At 40.8% G+C, this 17,756-nt stretch overlaps 1 protein-coding gene across 1 annotated transcript in view; it reads left to right on the top strand.

Moving 5' to 3' along the window:
* GSR (glutathione-disulfide reductase) overlaps positions 1-12,389 on the top strand; it is a 37,809-nt gene extending 25,420 nt beyond the window's left edge. The window contains exons 8-13 of the mRNA XM_080661734.1: positions 2,230-2,316; positions 2,434-2,592; positions 5,856-5,967; positions 7,818-7,949; positions 8,674-8,807; positions 12,069-12,389. Of these exons, the coding sequence (XP_080517860.1) occupies positions 2,230-2,316; positions 2,434-2,592; positions 5,856-5,967; positions 7,818-7,949; positions 8,674-8,807; positions 12,069-12,218 (774 nt within the window). The 3' untranslated portion in view covers positions 12,219-12,389. The remainder of the gene's footprint in view (positions 1-2,229; positions 2,317-2,433; positions 2,593-5,855; positions 5,968-7,817; positions 7,950-8,673; positions 8,808-12,068) is intronic.
* Positions 12,390-17,756: the final 5,367 nt, after the last annotated feature.

Below are 17,756 nucleotides of genomic sequence, written 5' to 3'. Positions count from 1 at the left end.
TAGCTCAAGGCTGTGTGATTCTCATAGTCATGGAACTTCATAAGGGCAAGCAAAGAATAGCTATTTCAGCATCTTAAGTGAAAATTAACAAATGATAATAATGCTTAATTCTGGGGATATTAGATACTAAAGCTTATTAGTGTAAGTGATACATGCTTTTAAAATCTTACAGTTCTGCTTAAATTAATACTATCCATTAATTTATCCAGTGTCACTGGGTTCTACAGGTTAATTACATACCTTAGGTCAGTGGTTGGCAAACTCATTAGTCAACAGAGCCAAATATCAACAGTACAACGATTGAAATTTCTTTTGAGAGCCAATTTTTTTAAACTTAAACTTCTAACACTACTTCTTCAAAATAGACTCGTCCAGGCCGTGGTATTTTGTGGAAGAGCCACACTCAAGGGGCCAAAGAGCCGCATGTGGCTCGCGAGCCGCAGTTTACCAACCACTGCCTTAGGTTGTTTCCTTGCTACCAGTCTTACTTGTCTTTCATTGTGTCTTCTTTTGTTTGAAAGAGGCTTGGTCACATCTCATTAGATTCATTTCCTCCTTTAATTAGTTTAGCTGACTATTAAATCTACTGCATTATCAATTCCATGATCTCCCCTGTGACGAATACCATCTTTGAGGCTGCATACCTTAAGAAGAATTAGGATAGACTTTCACCAATAATGTGTAAGAAAATGTGGGTTTTCCATCCCCCCCCCCCAAATCTGCCTTTCCCACTGAGTATCCTTTTCCTCTTCCATCACTCCTATCATCCTGTCACCAAGGTCATCGTCCTCTCTGTCATTCTCACCATCACCACCAAGTCCTCCATAAATATCTTCCTGGCATATTGACCTACTGTTGTGATTTGTCAGATTTGAGCATCTCTCAACGTATAGACTGAGCCCTCATAAAGGCAGTCTCATTAGACATACCCCGTTTTCCAGAAGGAGTTGAACCCTCTCTGGTCTATTCCCCACTTCATTTCTTCAGATTTCTTTTGTTCAAACCTGCCTGTGTGCTATTCTCCAGCTGTAACCTAGTCCCATCTCCTTATCTTTATACTAGAGGCCCGGTGCATGACATTCGTGCACTGAGGGGGCGGTCCCTGCACCATCTCCCAGTCTGGGACCCCTTGGCAGTCATCCCCCAAGGGGTCCTTAGTGCTGCTGCGGTGCCGTGAGCCCGGCTTAGCACTTAGGGGTCCTTAGCGCTCGCCAGCTGTGAGCCTGGCTTCTGGCTGAGCGGCGCTCCCCTTGTGCGAGTGCACTGACCACCAGGGGACAGCTCCCGTGTTGAGCATCTGTCCCCTGGTGGTCAGTGTGCATCATAGCAATCAGTCGTTCTGCTGTTTGGTCAATTTGCATATTAGCCTTTTATTATATAGGATGGACTCTTCTACTTAAAGGTCTTTCCCTACCCAAGTCATTGAGATCCAATGCAAATGCCACGTTCTCCATGAAACCTTCCTTGTTTTCTTCTGTATAATTTCTATCTTTTATAAACCACCTTATCTGTACATCCTTTACATTAATGCTTAGTCTGTCTTTTATTCTGATATTTTATGTTTTCCACATAGTAGAGCTTAATAAACATGTGTTGATAGAATGAATGATTTACAGTGTTGACCTCAGGTTAGCTTGCAAGAGTTGCATGTCTTTCTCCTCCACTGGAAAGGGAAGAAGGTGTCCATAGCCATATTTATATCCTCCTAGCACCTTTCAGAGTAAATCCCAAAAATAGACACTCACTGCATGTCTACTAATTTAAACGAATGATAGCATTTGACAAAGATTAAGTGAATGATTGCTGTGAGAATATTGTTAAAGAATATGTAAATGCCTCCAAAGATATAACTTACCAGTTGCCCTGATCTTCCCACCTCAACTTGATATTCTGAACGCAATTAAGAAAAAACAAAGTGCTTCCATAGATATGGGAGGGAAATTAATGAGCTTTGGTTCTGAGCATATAAAGAGGCAAGTAATCGATGTGTCTCTCTCACATCGATGTTTCTCTCTCCCCACCCTCCCTCCTTCCTTTCCACTCTCTAAAAATCAATGGAAAAAATATATATCCTTGGGTGAGTATCAGCAAAACAAAACAAACAAACAAAGAAGGAGATAAGAGAGGGGATGATATTGAAATTTCCCTCCCAAATTTGTAGCATAAACTTAAATCAAGTTTTTTTTCCTTTCCTACCACCATCCCTCTGCTGCCTCTATTTGCATACAGGTACTTAGAAGTTTTGATTCAATAATCAGTTCCAACTGCACGGAAGAGCTGGAGAATGCTGGCATAGAGGTCCTGAAGTACTCGCAGGTATGACCCATTCACGTGTAGGATTCAGTGGGGATTTTTTTTAATGTTAAGAATTTTCATTTCCTCGTTGCTTTCCTTCCTCCCTCCCTTACAAGTAACACATTTATTTGCCAATAGGTCAAGGAAGTTAAAAAGACTTCCTCGGGCTTGGAAGTCTCCATGGTTACTTCAGTTCCTGGTAGGAAACCCACTATGACCACGATTCCAGATGTTGACTGCCTCCTCTGGGCCATTGGGCGGGACCCAAATTCCAGGGGCCTGAATTTAAACAAAGTGGTAAGCTGATTTAATCTGTCCAAAATATTCTTGAATCTCTAAGGAGCCCTGTGTTCTCCCAGACCCGCCAAATTTTGGTGGGTTCTATTAGATTTTTTTCTCTTTATTCCTTGCATTCAGTTTGTCCCCAAACCCCATTGCTGCTTCTTTAAAGATTATCCTTTTTAGTGTCATCACCCTAGATCAGGTCCCTGCCATCTCTCATCTGGATTGTCGAGCAGCTTCCTGACTGGCCTCTTTCTTACAGATTTCCTTTTTACTGTGGTACTTGTCCCTTTAAAGCCCTGTAATTATTCCTTATGGTCTGCAACGCTAATCCTGATGGCTGGGTCTATAAATCGTCTGGACGTTGTGGCACTTGAGGATGGAAACAGATGTGAAACTGATCTGCCGGTGTTATAATTAGCACTAGATGCCTGGTGCACGAAATTCGTGCACGGGGGGGGGGGGGGGGGCGAGTGTCCCTCAGCCCAGCCTGCACCCTCTCCAATCTGGGACCCCTCAAGGGATGTCCGACTGCCCATTTAGGCCCGATCCTACCGGGATCAGGCCTAAACAGGCAGTTGGACATCCTTTTCACAATCCAGGAATGCTGGCTCCCAACTGCTCCTCTGCCTGCCTTCCTGATTGCCCCTAACTGCTTCTGCCTGCCAGCCTGATCACCCCCTAACCACTCCCCTGCCAGCCTGATTGATGCCTAACTGTTCCCCTGCCAGCCTGATTGCCCCTAACTGCCCTCCCTTGCAGGCCTGGTCCCTCCCAGTTACCCTCCCCTGCTGGCCTGATTGCCCACAACTGCCCTCCCTTGCAGACCTGGTCCCTCCCAACTGCCCTCCCTTGCTGGCCATCTTGTGGTGGCCATCTTGTGTCCACATGGGGGCAGCCATCTTGTGTGTTGGAGTGATGGTCAATTTGCATATTACTCTTTTATTAGATAGGATAGAGGCCTGGTGCACAGGTGGGGGCCAGCTGGTTTGCCCTGAAGGGTGTCCCAGATCAGGGTGGGGGTTCCCTTCGGGTGTGGGGCGGCCTGGGCGAGGGGCCTGTGGTGGTTTACAGGCCAGCCACACCCCCTGGCGACCCAAGCTGAGGCCCTGGTATCTGGGACTTATTTATCTTCTATAATTGAAACTTTGTAGCCTGGAGCAGAGCCAAGCCTCCTGCTCGCTCCATGGCTGCAGCCATTTTTGTTGGGATTTATTTATCTTCTATAATTGAAACTTTGTAACCTTGAGCAGAGGCCAAGGCAGGCCAGGGCTGCAGAAGCTTGGCTTCCTCCATCGCCGGGGGCAACTCAAGCCTCCTGCTCTCTCCAGCTCCATGGCTGCCGCCATTTTTGTTGGGATTTATTTATCTTCTATAATTGAAACTTTGTAGCCTTGAGTGGAGTCCAGGCCCGGCCAGGGTGTGCGGGAAGCCTGGCTTCCTCCATTGCCGGGGAAACCCAAGCCTCCTGCTCGGTCTGTGGCCGCTGCCATCTTGGTTGGGTTAATTTGCATACTCGCTTCTGAATGGCTGGTGGGTGTGACCTATGGGTGTAGCGGAGGTACAGTCAATTTGCATATTACTCCTTTATTAGATAGGATTCTTATTTGCTCTTTTAAATTTTAAAGGAAAATCTAGTGGAGTAGCGTGGGGCGTGGGTCCCAGAGTTTGACCCAATTTTGAACCTTGGTTTTGTTACTTGTCAGTTGCATGGCCTTATTAAACAAGCAACATAATCACTCTTAAGTTTGAATTGCTTCATGTAAATATGGGAATAATAATAGTGCTTGCCTCATTGAGTTGAAGAGAAGAATAAATGAGAGAGTGCCTGCCAAGTAATTAGCTGAGATTCTGGCTTATAGTATAAACTCAATAAATGTTAATCAGCTGCTGTTGATGGTGGTGATGTTTTTTTGAGAAGCTATACTACTCTTCTAGTAATAATATATATTTTACGTGTTTGAGGTTTATACATTTTATGGAGCCTCTGGAGAAGTATATAATATTTATATTTAATCTTCTTATATTAATATCTGTTATAATGTAGATTCCTTTTTCATTTCTATAAAAGGTATAAAAAAATAAAATATCCAGGAAGATGTTTTACTTATTTTAATCTTATTGTTCAGTGAAATTTAGTAAAACTATTTTCATATAACAAGACTGGTCATTCAGCCTTTTACCCTTCTAGTGATGTTTGCCTTTTACAGATATAGGCATTGGCAGGTCCAGTTTTCAACTATATTTGCTGAGTTAAAAAAAAAAAAAAAAGGCAAAGTCTTTAATCCCATTCAGTGTTAAGATCTATTATTTGTAATGCAGATGGAATGATTTCTATGTGTAGGTCTTGTCCACATGTTACTAACCTAATTTAATATTGCCACCAGCTCTTTGAGGTGTAAGGATGAGGAAACCAGGAGCACAGAGTTAATAAAATAATTCATGGCTGTAACTCTGTGGAGCCAGGAGAATGTCTGTGTTACCACTGTTTTCACAGTGAGTGGGTTAATGCATCATTTGTACTAGAAGTTCAAATATTTGTTCATACATAGATGGTTATACAGGTCTCATAGCTAGTAAATGGCAGAGCCGAGATTTGAACTCAGCTCTACGTGGCTTCAAAGGCAATACACTCTTAACCACTGAGCTACCTACTCCTACTTCTGTTCTGTTTTTCACATGGGAGTATGTACACCTGGGGTCTAGAAAGCCACAAGACAAGCATGACACATCTTGGAGCAAAAACTTAACTCAATATATGGGGTAGAGGATTGGTTAAAAGGAAGAGCAGTATGTTTTAGAGTAGAACACAAAATTTGCTTGGATTTTTAAAGATAAAATGGTAAGCTTCAAACATCTGCTTTTGATGACTGCTTCGGGCTGAGCCCCTCTAAGGTGCGAGCTAGTACACTTCGGGAGGAGTGCTGCAGTGGAGAAAGTTGTAAAGCACTGTCCTAAGTGGACTCCATGGGGATAGCACGTAGCATGTCTACTAGTTGAATGATTCCTTTTCATTTTACCTAGCCAGTTGAGTTGTTCATTGCAAAGTCAAATCCTGTTAAACTACCTCAAAATTGGATAAAATATTTCCTTTTTAAATTAGGCAAAAGATACGAAGCACTCTAGTTTGCAAAGATGTTTTTCATCTTGTGGTTGAGTCTTGTGTTCTCAGAGATTCAGGCTAAAGAGGTGCCTAAAATGAGGTGGATCCGAGATTTGGTCTGCCATTTTTTTGTAAATAGACCAAATATTTACATGATGTGCATTCACAATTGTAGGGGATTCAGACTGACGACAAAGGTCACATCATCGTAGATGAATTCCAGAACACTAATGTAAAAGGCATCTACGCAGTCGGGGATGTGTGTGGAAAGGCTCTTCTTACTCCAGGTAACGTTTCTTCTTTTCTTGGGTAAGGGAGGCTCTGTGTCTTGTATAAAACAGTTTAGCAGTTCACAGTCAAATCAGCTTAAGCAAAGCCCAAAGGATGACATGTTATATCATCAAAATGATAAAAAAAAAAAAAATGTATTGAAATAGATGTTGGTTGGGTGCCTGACATTTTATGAATAATACTCATTTTTGGTTTAAAAATGCTTAGTGATGCCCAGCCAGCATGGCTCAGTGGTTGAGCATCAACCTATGAACCAGGAAGTCATGGTTCGATTCCCGGTCAGAGCACATGCCTGGGTTGTGGGCTTGATCCCCAGTGTGGGGTGTGCAGGAGGCAGCCAATCAATGTCATCAGTGATGTTTCTGTTTCTCTCTCCCTCTCCCTTCCTCTCTAAAATCAATAAAAATATATTTAAAATAAACAAAAATGTTCAGTGAAGACTGACATTTTTATATTGATGATAACAGTCACCCTCTGAAGAACGCTGAAAGTTAGAATCTGGGTTGTGTGTGGTTAACAGTGGAAAGAAGTGGATGTGGGAAGAAGTAATTTAGGGTGGCATTCTTATATGACTATTTAGTCTTGATACAACCAAGACTGACCCCATCCTCGGAATCTGTACCGCAACCTACTTCCTGAGCTAACTGGCACCTTTTCAAGCTCTTTGTCCCACTTCTATCTATTAGCACCACTCCATCCGCTTCCACTCCATCCCCCTCTGGGACCTCACCAGCCATTCCAAAATGGCCCTGGGTCTTACCTCAGAATGGAAATGGCCTCAGGTACACACCCAAAACCTTTTGGCGTCTTTAGAAAGTTCTCTCAAAAGCAAAATAACAGGCAGAGCTTCAAAAACTTTAAAACATAATCTAACCATTGAAAATTATGTCAAAGTGAAGAAATTTCTCATCTATCCTACTGATACCTTATTTTGGGGGACGGAGGAAACTTGTCAATTTGAAATCAATAAAATTAATAACTGATGCTTTTACTGAACTCAGGCATTTATTCTAAAAGACTGTTATGAATAAAAATAGGCTAAGGAGAATAAACTTTTAAGTAAATAAATAACACCTTGGCCGGTGTTGCTCAGTTGGTTGGTTGGACATTGCCCTGTGCACTGAAAGGTTGTCGGTTCCATGCCCAGTAGAGCGCATGTAGGAGGCAGTCGATCGATGTTCCACTCTCTATCCCTCTCCTTTCCTCTCTCTCTAAAGATCAATGAAAAAATAGATAGATTGGTAGATAGATAAATAAATAATTTTAAAAATAGATGTTAAAATATTAGTGTGAGCCCTGACCGGTTTGGCTCAGTGGAGAGCATCGGCCTGCAGACTCAAGGGTCCCAGGTTCGATTCCAGTCAAGGGCATGTACCTTGGTTGCGGGCACATCCCCAGTGGAGGGTGTGCAGGAGGCAGCTGATTGATGTTTCTAACTCTCTATACCTCTCCCTTCCTCTCTGTAAAAAATCAATAAAATACATTTAAAAAAATATTAGTGTGAACTGAATATGGTTATAAAGTAGAACTGAAGATGCTCAAAACAAATATAGATTGCTCCATAAATATTGTATCACAAAACTAATATCCTCATTAAGTAGGTGACTACCAAATGACTGAGAACCTGTAAATGTGTGCGTTTTTTTGTCATAATAAGCTGCTAGTTTTGAATTGTTAACTAAAGCATTGATATGTCTTCATTATATTGAACTAGGTAGTATAATGAGCATTGGTATAAAGCTTTTTCAGAACTAGCATGTTAAGCCAGATAAGCAAATAGTTAGAACAGCTCTGCTGTGTTAAAATGAGCAATAAACTAACCACTGATTTTAAAATATCTTTGCAGTTGCCATCGCTGCTGGCCGAAAACTTGCCCATAGACTTTTTGAATGCAAAGAAGATTCCAAATTAGACTATGACAACATCCCCACGGTGGTCTTCAGCCACCCCCCTATTGGCACAGTGGGACTCACGGAAGGTAGATATTTACCATTTTCTTCCTTCCACCCTTAACTTTAAAAAAGGTGTCTGTCAGCTGACTAAGTCTATCTCAGCCCCCCACTTATAGTCCTTTTTGGTTAGCTCTTGTCACAGTTCCAATTTCCTCCCTGACTGCTGCCACTTTGAGGGTATAATTCCCTTTCCCCACACCACCCTGTCTACCTCTTTGATTTTTTTATTTGAACTAATTACAAATATAAAGAAAAATGATAAAATAATATAGAGGACTCTTTAATACCCTTAACATTTTTACTTTAACAATTTCTTCATACACACACACACACACACACTTCAGTATCTCTTTCCCAAGACCAGGTTGTCCCCTTACAGAAGTACAGTGCAATTTTCAACAAGAACATTTAAATTGATACAATATTATCTCAATTTTAGACCTTATTCCGATTTAGCCAGTTATCTCAAATCATGTCATTTTTAACATTTTTTTCTCTCAAGTCCAGCATTCATTCGAGGATAACGCTCTGCATTTAGTCCTTATAACCTTTTTGGTCTCCTTTAATCGAGAGACAAAATTCCTGTCTTTTATCTTTCACGACATCAAGATTTATTTTGTAGACTATCACTCATTGTGGTTTTGTTGGCATTTCTTCATGATTGGATGGAGGTTATGTATTTCTTGCTCTCTTTGATAGGTCAGTGGAATTGTTTAGTTTTTGATAATGCTTTTTTCCTGTACATTATAGATGAGGCCGTTTCTAAATATGGAAAAGAAAATGTAAAGACCTATTCAACCACCTTTACCCCAATGTATCATGCGGTTACCAAAAGGAAAACAAAATGTGTGATGAAAATGGTTTGTGCTAATAAAGAGGAGAAGGTATGGGAAACACCCAGTAAGCTAAAGAGTGACTTTAAGGTTGGCAAGGATGGGGGCATTTTGGTGGGATGGGGGCATTTTGATTCAACTGGTGTGGACCTGCTTTAACTATCTGTCTGTATACTGAGGTTCTTCATAATGTTTTATTTAGAAAGAAGGTTCCACCACCAACATTAGGGGAAAGGTTGAAAACCACAAAAGGCTCGCTGTCATGGGCTAATAGGCCAGAATAGATAGGAAACTCAAATATATTGTTAAGTGTAAGAATTTAATGCAAGGTAAACTTAATATAACCAATCAGTGAAGAAGAGGAAGTTTAGTCAGTAAAATTATCTATTTTTGGTTTAACTTTTTGAGGAACTACCAAACTATTTTCCGAAGTGGCTGCCATTTTACATTCCCCTCAGCCATGTATGAGGGTTCCAATTCCTCCACACCCTGGACAACACTGGTTATTATCATTTTTATTATAGCCATCCTAGTGGATATGAAGTGGTATCTTATTGTGGTTTTGGTTTAAATTCGAACAGGTTGTTTTTTTAAAATATATTTTTATTCATTTCAGGGTTGAAGGGGGCAGGGGAGAGAGAGAAAAAAAGAAACATGAATGATGAGAGAATCATTGATCAGCTGGCTCCTGCACACTCCCTACTGGGGATGTGCCCACAACCAAGGTACATGCCCTTGACCGGAATCGAACCTGGGACCCTTCAGTCCGCAAGCCAACGCTCTATCCACTGAGCCAAACCAGTTAGGGCTAAATTAAATATTGAAATGCAGCTTAGCAATATGCTTTGGGAACATGGCTCCACAAGGGACAGTGGTCACAAAACATGGTCCCTGGCTTACAGAAGTCAAGGTCACTGAGGACTGGCAGATGCAGAGAATCAGACCAAAGAGAAGAAAGGAAGTGGGTTGGCAGCAAAATGAAGGTCGCTGTTTCTTGACCTTGAATGTGCCTCAGTAGCCTAAGCTTTCCAGATGTTGAATCAGCAAGGTTCCTCACTTATCTCTTCATATCTGTTATTTCTTCATACCATTTATTATTCATTCATTTGATAAACATTACCGGACAGCCTAATAAAGACTAAAAACTGGGCCCTAGCTGGTTTGGCTCAGTGGATAGAGCATTGGCCTGCAGACTGAAAGGTCCCAGGTTCGATTCCAGTCAAGGGCACATGCTTGGGTTGCGGGCTCAATCCCCAGTAGGGGGTATGCAGGAGGCAGCCAATCAATGATTCTCTCTCATTGACGTAGCTATCTCTCTCTCCCTCTCCCTTCCACTCTGAACTCAATAAAAATATTTTTTTAAAAAAAGACTAAGAACTGAGATATAGAGAGGAATAATGTGAAGTTCCTGTCATCATTAGAAACTCTGGTGTTATAAATTCAATTTAGATTACAATATTTAAAAATCTAGCTCTATAGTGCATATATAATACATGATTTAGGATTTTTAAGTTGAGATATACTTTTTATTAATTGTAAAAAGCACATAACATAAAATTTACCATCTTAACCATTTTTAAGTGTACCATTCAGTAATATTAAGTATATTCTTGATTTCTTTTTAAACAAAATATTTTTGTGGCTAAGTGTTAGGTTCTCTAACTTTGTTTTTCAATGGACTGGTTACCCTAAAAGTATTTGCTTGAAAGTGAACATTAACTCATAGTTTGAAAATATAGTGAGAAACCTCACTGGAAATGGTGAGTTGAAACAAATGGCCCTTTACCAGGTGTACCAGTTAATAATGCGGATTTTGTAATCAAAGAAAACATAATTTCAAGAGAAACATAAAAAGTGCTTTATTCAAAGTAATGTCCATCGCTAGCTACACGTTTCCCCATCTTTCAGGTAATTTGTGGATACAAATTGAACCCAATAGAACTTTTCTTGTTTTGAGGCCAACCATTCAGAGACCCAGTTTTCCACTTCTTCATTTGTTTTGAAGTGCTGCTCAGAAAGTGTGTGTGCCATCTATTGGAACAAGTGGTAATCTGAAGGAGCAAGGTCTGGTGAATATGGCGGATGGGTTAATACTTCCCAGACAAGATCTTTTAACATGTCTTTAACTGGTTTTGAAGTGTGTGTGTGTGGTGCATCATCATGAAGCAAAATTACTTTGCTGTGTCTTCTGGAACATTCTGGTTGTTTCATGATCAAAGCGTGGTTCAAATTGATTATTTTTTGTTGGTAGTGATCAGTATTAGCGGTTTCACTTGGTTTTAGAAGCTCATAATACACCACACCTTCCTGATCCCACCAAACGCAGAGCATTGTCTTCTTTCTGAAGCGATTTGGCCTTGCAGTCTATGTTGATGGTTGACCTGGATCAACCCATGATTTTGTGTCTTTGGGATTCTCAAAATAAATCCACTTTTCATCGCCAGTCACAATTTGATGCAAAAAAGACTTTCTTTCGTGCCGTTGAAGCAACATTTTACTGATGACTTTTCAGTTTTCCATTTGTCTTTCGTTCAGTGGATGTGGCACCCATTTTCCTTCCTTTAAAATATTTTCCATTGCTTGCAAATGATCGGAAATTGTTTGCTGAGCAACATTTAATCTTTCTGCATGTAGTTTTTGAGTTTGACACGAATCTTTATCCAGTAATTCTTATATTTGTTGGTCTTCAAACTTTTTCGGTTGACCTGGATGTTCTTTGTCTTTCACATCGAAATCACCACTTTTAAAGCGTTTAAACCAGCATTCACAAGTATCTTGAGATGGAGCATGTTCACCATAAGCTTCCCGAAGTATTCAGCAGCACTTTTCTTCAAAATAAAATAATGAATTATAACTTCCCGCAAATGCTCTTTTTTTTGGCACGAAAAGTCGACATTTTTAAGTGTAAAAATATCTATGATGTTAATACCTTCAGCAAAGTTGACATATTTGAAGCTTGTTGTCAATACAACAAAATAGCATACATATCAAATCGCATATATATCAATATATGTGTAATTCCATCTTTTGAAAAAAATCCGCATTATTAACTGGTACATCTAGTATACTCCTTTGTTCAGTCATCCAACATGATGGACTGAGTGCCTCCTAAGGGCCATGTTTGTGCTTGGCCATAGGAATAGAGTGGGGAGCGCGAGCAGATAGGGGCCCCTTCACCTGGATAAGATGGATTGCAATGTCCGGTCCCCAAATAAAAATAGAACATTGCAGTTGTGATAGAACCATGGTGGAGAATTATTGGTCATGAGAGATCATGTGATAGTTTAAGTATCTTTCTCTTTTGTTTCCCAGGTGGTTGGGATCCATATGCAAGGAATTGGGTGTGATGAAATGCTGCAGGGGTTTGCTGTTGCAGTCAAAATGGGAGCCACAAAAGCCGACTTTGACAACACGGTTGCCATTCACCCTACCTCTTCAGAAGAACTGGTCACACTTCGTTGAGAACTCAGAGACTTGTGTGGCTGGCAGTTGGACCAGTAGACCTTCTGAAATGAACCAAATAATCACATTTACTTAAACTGTTTCTATTTTATATATTTCTTTATTACATCTAGGATCTCCCGATAGTGGAAAATTTCAGTAAAAAATAAAATGTATTTATGTGATTGGAAATTTGTTTTGTTATCTAAGATTGATTTTCATTTGATTGCTTCTCACAATAATTAATAAGTTTTTTTTTTAATTTCTTTATTGATTTCAGAGAGGAAGGGAGAAGGAGAGAGAGATAGAAACATCAATGATGAGAGAGAATCATTGATCAGTTGCCTCCTGCACGCCCCCTACTGGGGATCGAGCCTGCAACCCAGGCATGTGCCCTTGGCCAGAATCGAACCTGGGACCCTTCAGTCCGCAGGCCGATGCTCTATCCACTGAGCCAAGCCGGCTAGGGCAATTAATAAGTTTTTTATTAACAGCTCTGTTAGCTGGTTTTGTTTTTGTTTCAGCCTCTTCCCAAGTGTAAATCTATATGAACCACAATTAAAAATGTACTTGAATGCATATAGCTTGCTACTTTTTTAAAAATATGTTTTTATTGATTTTAGAGAGAATAAGGCAGGCAGGGAGGGAGGGAAAGATAGAGAAAGAAACATCAATGTGAAAGAGAAACATTGATTGGTTGCCTTTCATGCACACCCCAATTGGGACCCAACCTGTGCCCTGACCAGGAATCACATCAGCAACCTTTTGGTGCACAGGACGGTGCCCAACCAACTAAGCCACACTGGCCAAGGCTGGCTTGCCACTTTTTATAGAGGAAGATAAAAGCTGTTCACATTTAAATAATGCAAGTGCACAGAATGTTTTGTTGTTTCTGAAGCCAGGCCTGTGCTCTGCACGTTACAAAGCTCCTTCAAGGATGTGACTTTTCTCTAAAAACATAACACAAGAGGCCTGTCTCCCCCATTTTACTCTTTCTTTTGTTATAAATTATTAAAAATTATTTGTCGATTTTATGAGATTAAGTACATCAAACTTAGGAAAGATTTGAGGAGGCAAGTCACATAATGGAGGAACATTTTAGACGTGATTCTAGGAGGAGATGGACTCAAACACTTCAAAAGTCCCTTTCTCTGCTGAGAGTTCATAGTTCCGTGAAAGATTTCAGTTTTTGTATGCGTTCTTGTCATTTTGGTGGGGTTTTTTTCTAAAGAAATTTCCAGCCCTGGCCGGCTTGGCTCAGTGGATGGAGCGTCGGCCTGCGGACTGAAGGGCCCCGGGTTCGATTCCAGCCAAGGGCACATGTCTGGGTTGCGGGCTCGATCCCCAGTGGGGGGCGTGCAGGAGGCAGCCGATCAATGATTCTCTTCCATCATTGATGTTTCTCTCCTTCTTCCTTCCTCTCTGAAATCAATAAATATATATTAAAAAAAAAAAGAAATTTCCAAAAATTTGGAAATAAAATCAGTCTTATAAAATTTATTGTAATGAATGTATGGGTCACAGTTCATTTTCTAAGGACATTTCACATTTGGAGGATCAGATGCCAAAACAGCCTACCTTACAAAGGCCTAATGCCTTATGGGGGTAAAAAGAGATTTCACTTTTATAAAGACCAGAGATACAAAAGAAGCATTTAGCAAATGTAATGGTTGAGTTGGAAGAACAGTCTAGAAATCACAGGTTTTGAGCATTTTGTTGTCATTAGCCTTTACCAGCTAGGTAAGTTACATTTTCCCACGGCTTTCATTAGTAACAGTGCGACTGACTTCTTTCATTAAGCTTTTACTGAGTGGCTTTCTAGTTGGTGGTGGCCAGGTTGCTGCACTGACTTCATGTAGGTCCAATGTCAATGAAAGAAGGTTGCCCCCTTAGTAACTAGGTAATGTGATGATTGCAGCAAGAAAATAGGGTCTAAAATCCTGGACACGGACCAGACTGACACAACCACTCCCCCCACTTATCCACCAGCCTGGATAGCGGGCCAGGGCTCTGGGCTTCGCTGACCTGGTGGGTTTCTCGCAATGCCCAGGCCCCAAACTTTGGATGTGACTCGGTAAAGCAAAGAGGAGGGCCCAGTAGTCACCTCTACTCTAATAATACATTTATTTAGTTAGTTAGTTATTTTGTCTCAGGTATCCTCTGTACTGTCTGTTTCTACAGTAAACCAACATGGAAGGAGCCTTTTCCAAGTTGTAGACTTTGTTCCCATCAGTCCTCAAACTGTGTCAGCTGTGAGGTGATCTGGCCTAACAGCCTCATGGCGCACAGCGCAGGGGAAAGTCAGGACATTCAGAACAACACACTGCAACATCTGCTGTAGATGCTTTGTAGATAGTTACTGAAGGTGACACCTGGTACTTGCTTGCAAGTAACCGTATAGCCTAGGTAGAATAAAAGATAAAATACTACACAAATAACTGTAATTCAAAGTAAGCACAGGGTGACCATATGATTTGTGGACTGAAATGGGACACTTGGAAGTGAAAGGGGGCATATTAATTAATTGGAACAAAAGGCACAAATTTGCACTGCTGCAGAAAAATGGGTCAGTGCCTCCGTAGTTATTAGAGAGGTGGACGTATACACGTTCAGGAAAGGCAGCAAGTGCTATTTTGCTGGGAAAAAAAGGCTGTGAGAAAGGTTATTTAGGATTTGGAATTGAGGATGGTGGAGGAGGTTAGGGCACGTGGAAGGTACAGTGAGACAGAGTTGGGCAAAGTGTACATGGGAAACAATAGAGTTTATTTGGTGTGATTGGAGCATAGCGTGTGTGTTTGTTTTATGTGGAATGTTCTTCCCCACTTGTTTACCTGATGATGCAGTGATGTGTTGCTGCATAGCCAACTACCTGAAAACCTGGAGGGCTTTAAACAGAAACCACTTTATTATACTGTATCTTAGGATTTTGTGGATCAGGAATGGAAGCAAAACTCAGCAAGCAAGGATGACTCTTCTGTTGGTGTTGACCACTTGGGAATATTCAACTGGTAGATAGACTGGTCTAGAAAGTCTAAAACAGAGTCATTGATATGACACACTTAGGCGAGGATGACTGGAAGGCTGGCCTCAGCTGAGACTGCCCACCGGAGTTCCTACATGTGGCCTTTCGAGCATTGTGGTCTTGGGTAATGGACATGCTAGTAGATGGAAGCCCAGGGCTCCCAGAGTTGGTTCCAGGGTTCCCAGGCAGATGCTGCGAGCCTTATGACCTAACCTCAGAAGTTCTAGAATGTGCCGTGCCAGCACAGCCAAGTGTTCGGTGAGCCTTAGGAGGGGCGGCGAAGGATTAAAGAAAAGACAAAGAGAATAAGCTGGGTCTAGGACTTCTAGGTGGATCTCCTGTGCCTGGTTGAAGACACACAGAGAGATCCAGACGGCAAGCTGAGCCTTTATTTTATAGCCAGAGGTAAACAAGGTAGTAGTCACCATAGTTACAATGTTCTTGTGAGTTTCACTTGTTTTGGCAGCACTTGCTGCACCTCCCACAGCCCATTAGCTACCCAGATAGGATCATTCTAGGGGTGAAAGAATGCATTCTCAGAGCAGGCGCCCCCGGAGGCTGTTCTGGGAGGCAGGAATAGTTAAAATAAAGCAGGCACAGCTCTGTTCCCAGAGAAGAGCATGCTGACCTCCCCCTCAGCGCTTATCAGTAAAAGTCCTAGCTTCTGGTTTCTGTTAAAGTTCTTGTTTTCACAAAGTTTTCTGTTGAGATAAAACATACCATTCCCATGAGAATAAGTCAACATTCTATCTTGCCCCCCACCTGCGTGTGGTTTTTTGCCTTTAAAAGCCTGTAACCAACCCTGGTTCAGGGCTCCAGTCAGCAGTCTCTTGTTAGAGTTGTTGCCTGTGAGTCCCTGCGCTGCGCTTGAATAAAGAAACCTCTTGCTTTTGCATCGAGACTCGAGTTCGGCGTTTGATTTGGGGTCGTCGCTCTGCCAAAGGACCCACCGGGGGTCTTCACGGCCCTACATTGGGAGTCATAAGGTCAAGCTTAATTATGCTAAGAGGGTTGTGCCCTCCAAACTGGGACTTGTTTGTGGCTTTGCCAACAGGTCAGTCTGAGGCTTAACCCTATAGTCGCTCCCTACACTAGAACATCACTTCTGCTACGTTACTGGTTAAGCAAGTCATGAAGGCCAGCCTAGATTTAAGCAGAAGTTAATGGGAATTTGTCTCTCAGTAGGAGGACTGATAAAGAATTTGGGGCTATCTTTAATCACACACACCTGGAAATCTATTTACAAGACTTGACTAAAACCACCTTTGTGAAGACTTGTTTAATAATTTTATGTGTTCCCATAACACCTTTATTCACCTTGCATATGTCATTTTATACTTCATAATAATTCCTATGTTCTCTATGTTTGTTGAGTTTAATAGTGTCATTCTTGTACACCATGCAGCAACTTTGTCTGCAAGAGAGCAAAGGTGTGTGAATGGTTTTTCACACTAATGTCTATAATTCAAAAGAGCCAACATTTTAATCCTTTACGTGTTTGAAAAATGAGTAGATATGATTTTCACGTCTTCAAACTTCCCTTTCCATGAATCTGACTTGGATGTAGATGAAAAGCTGTTGGAGGTAGGAAAAGCCCCAAGGGAGGAGAGATCTTTAATGCTAGAGAAATCCAGGACAGATGACGAGCAAAGTACATACTTTAGCTCTTGATTGTGGATGTGGGTTAACTTGCTTTGTCTGCTATTTTGAGAATTTAAGTGTCTAGTTAGTTGAAATAGATTGCCAGTTGAGGGGAGATGAAAGGCAGTAGTTTTTTGATGGCAGAATGAAGTAAATTTATTTACTTCAATTTTCCTCTTCCAAACAATTATATAATGTAAGAAATTAAAACACAAAATTAAACCACTACATAAAAAATAGAGTTCTGATACATGCAACAACATGGATGAATCTTGAAAACATTACATCAAGCAAAATAAGCCAGACATAAAGAGACAAATTTTAAAATGTTTATTCCACTTACATAAAATATTTAGAACAAGGGCAAATTCATAGAGCTAGAAAGTAGATTAAAAGTTATCTGGGGAGGAGGGAATGAAGATTTATTGCTTAATGGGTATAGAATTCTATTTGGGGTGATGAAAAATCTTGGAAGTAGTGATGGTTGCATAATGTGAATGTAATTAATGCCACCAAGTTGTACACTTTAAAATGGTAAATTTTAGGTTCTTTTGTTACATATATTTTATCACAATAAAATAAAATAGTAAAAAAAAAGCCACTATATTAGAATTAATCCTGTGGTTATATTGAGTTGTGTTCTTTGGGTTGGATGTTTTGGATTGATCAGGACAGAAGAATGTTTTATAAAATATACAAATTGTATTTCCCTAAAGAAGCCACCACACTCCCTACCAAAAAGTATGCGGATGTTATAAGCATTCATGAGGTAAGACATAATTGCTGTTGCATTAGTAGCTTGAATCATTCTTCATATAAATTGACACTAGCCACACCTTCTGACCTGAAATACTGAGGATGCCAATATGTAGGTGGTTTTAATTATAATAAAGGTT

Source organism: Plecotus auritus (genome assembly GCF_963455305.1).
Source record: "Plecotus auritus genome assembly, chromosome: 3".
NCBI lineage: Eukaryota > Metazoa > Chordata > Mammalia > Chiroptera > Vespertilionidae > Plecotus > Plecotus auritus.
Note: the sequence above shows the minus strand (reverse complement) of the source record. Positions and strands in the feature narration are given on the sequence as shown.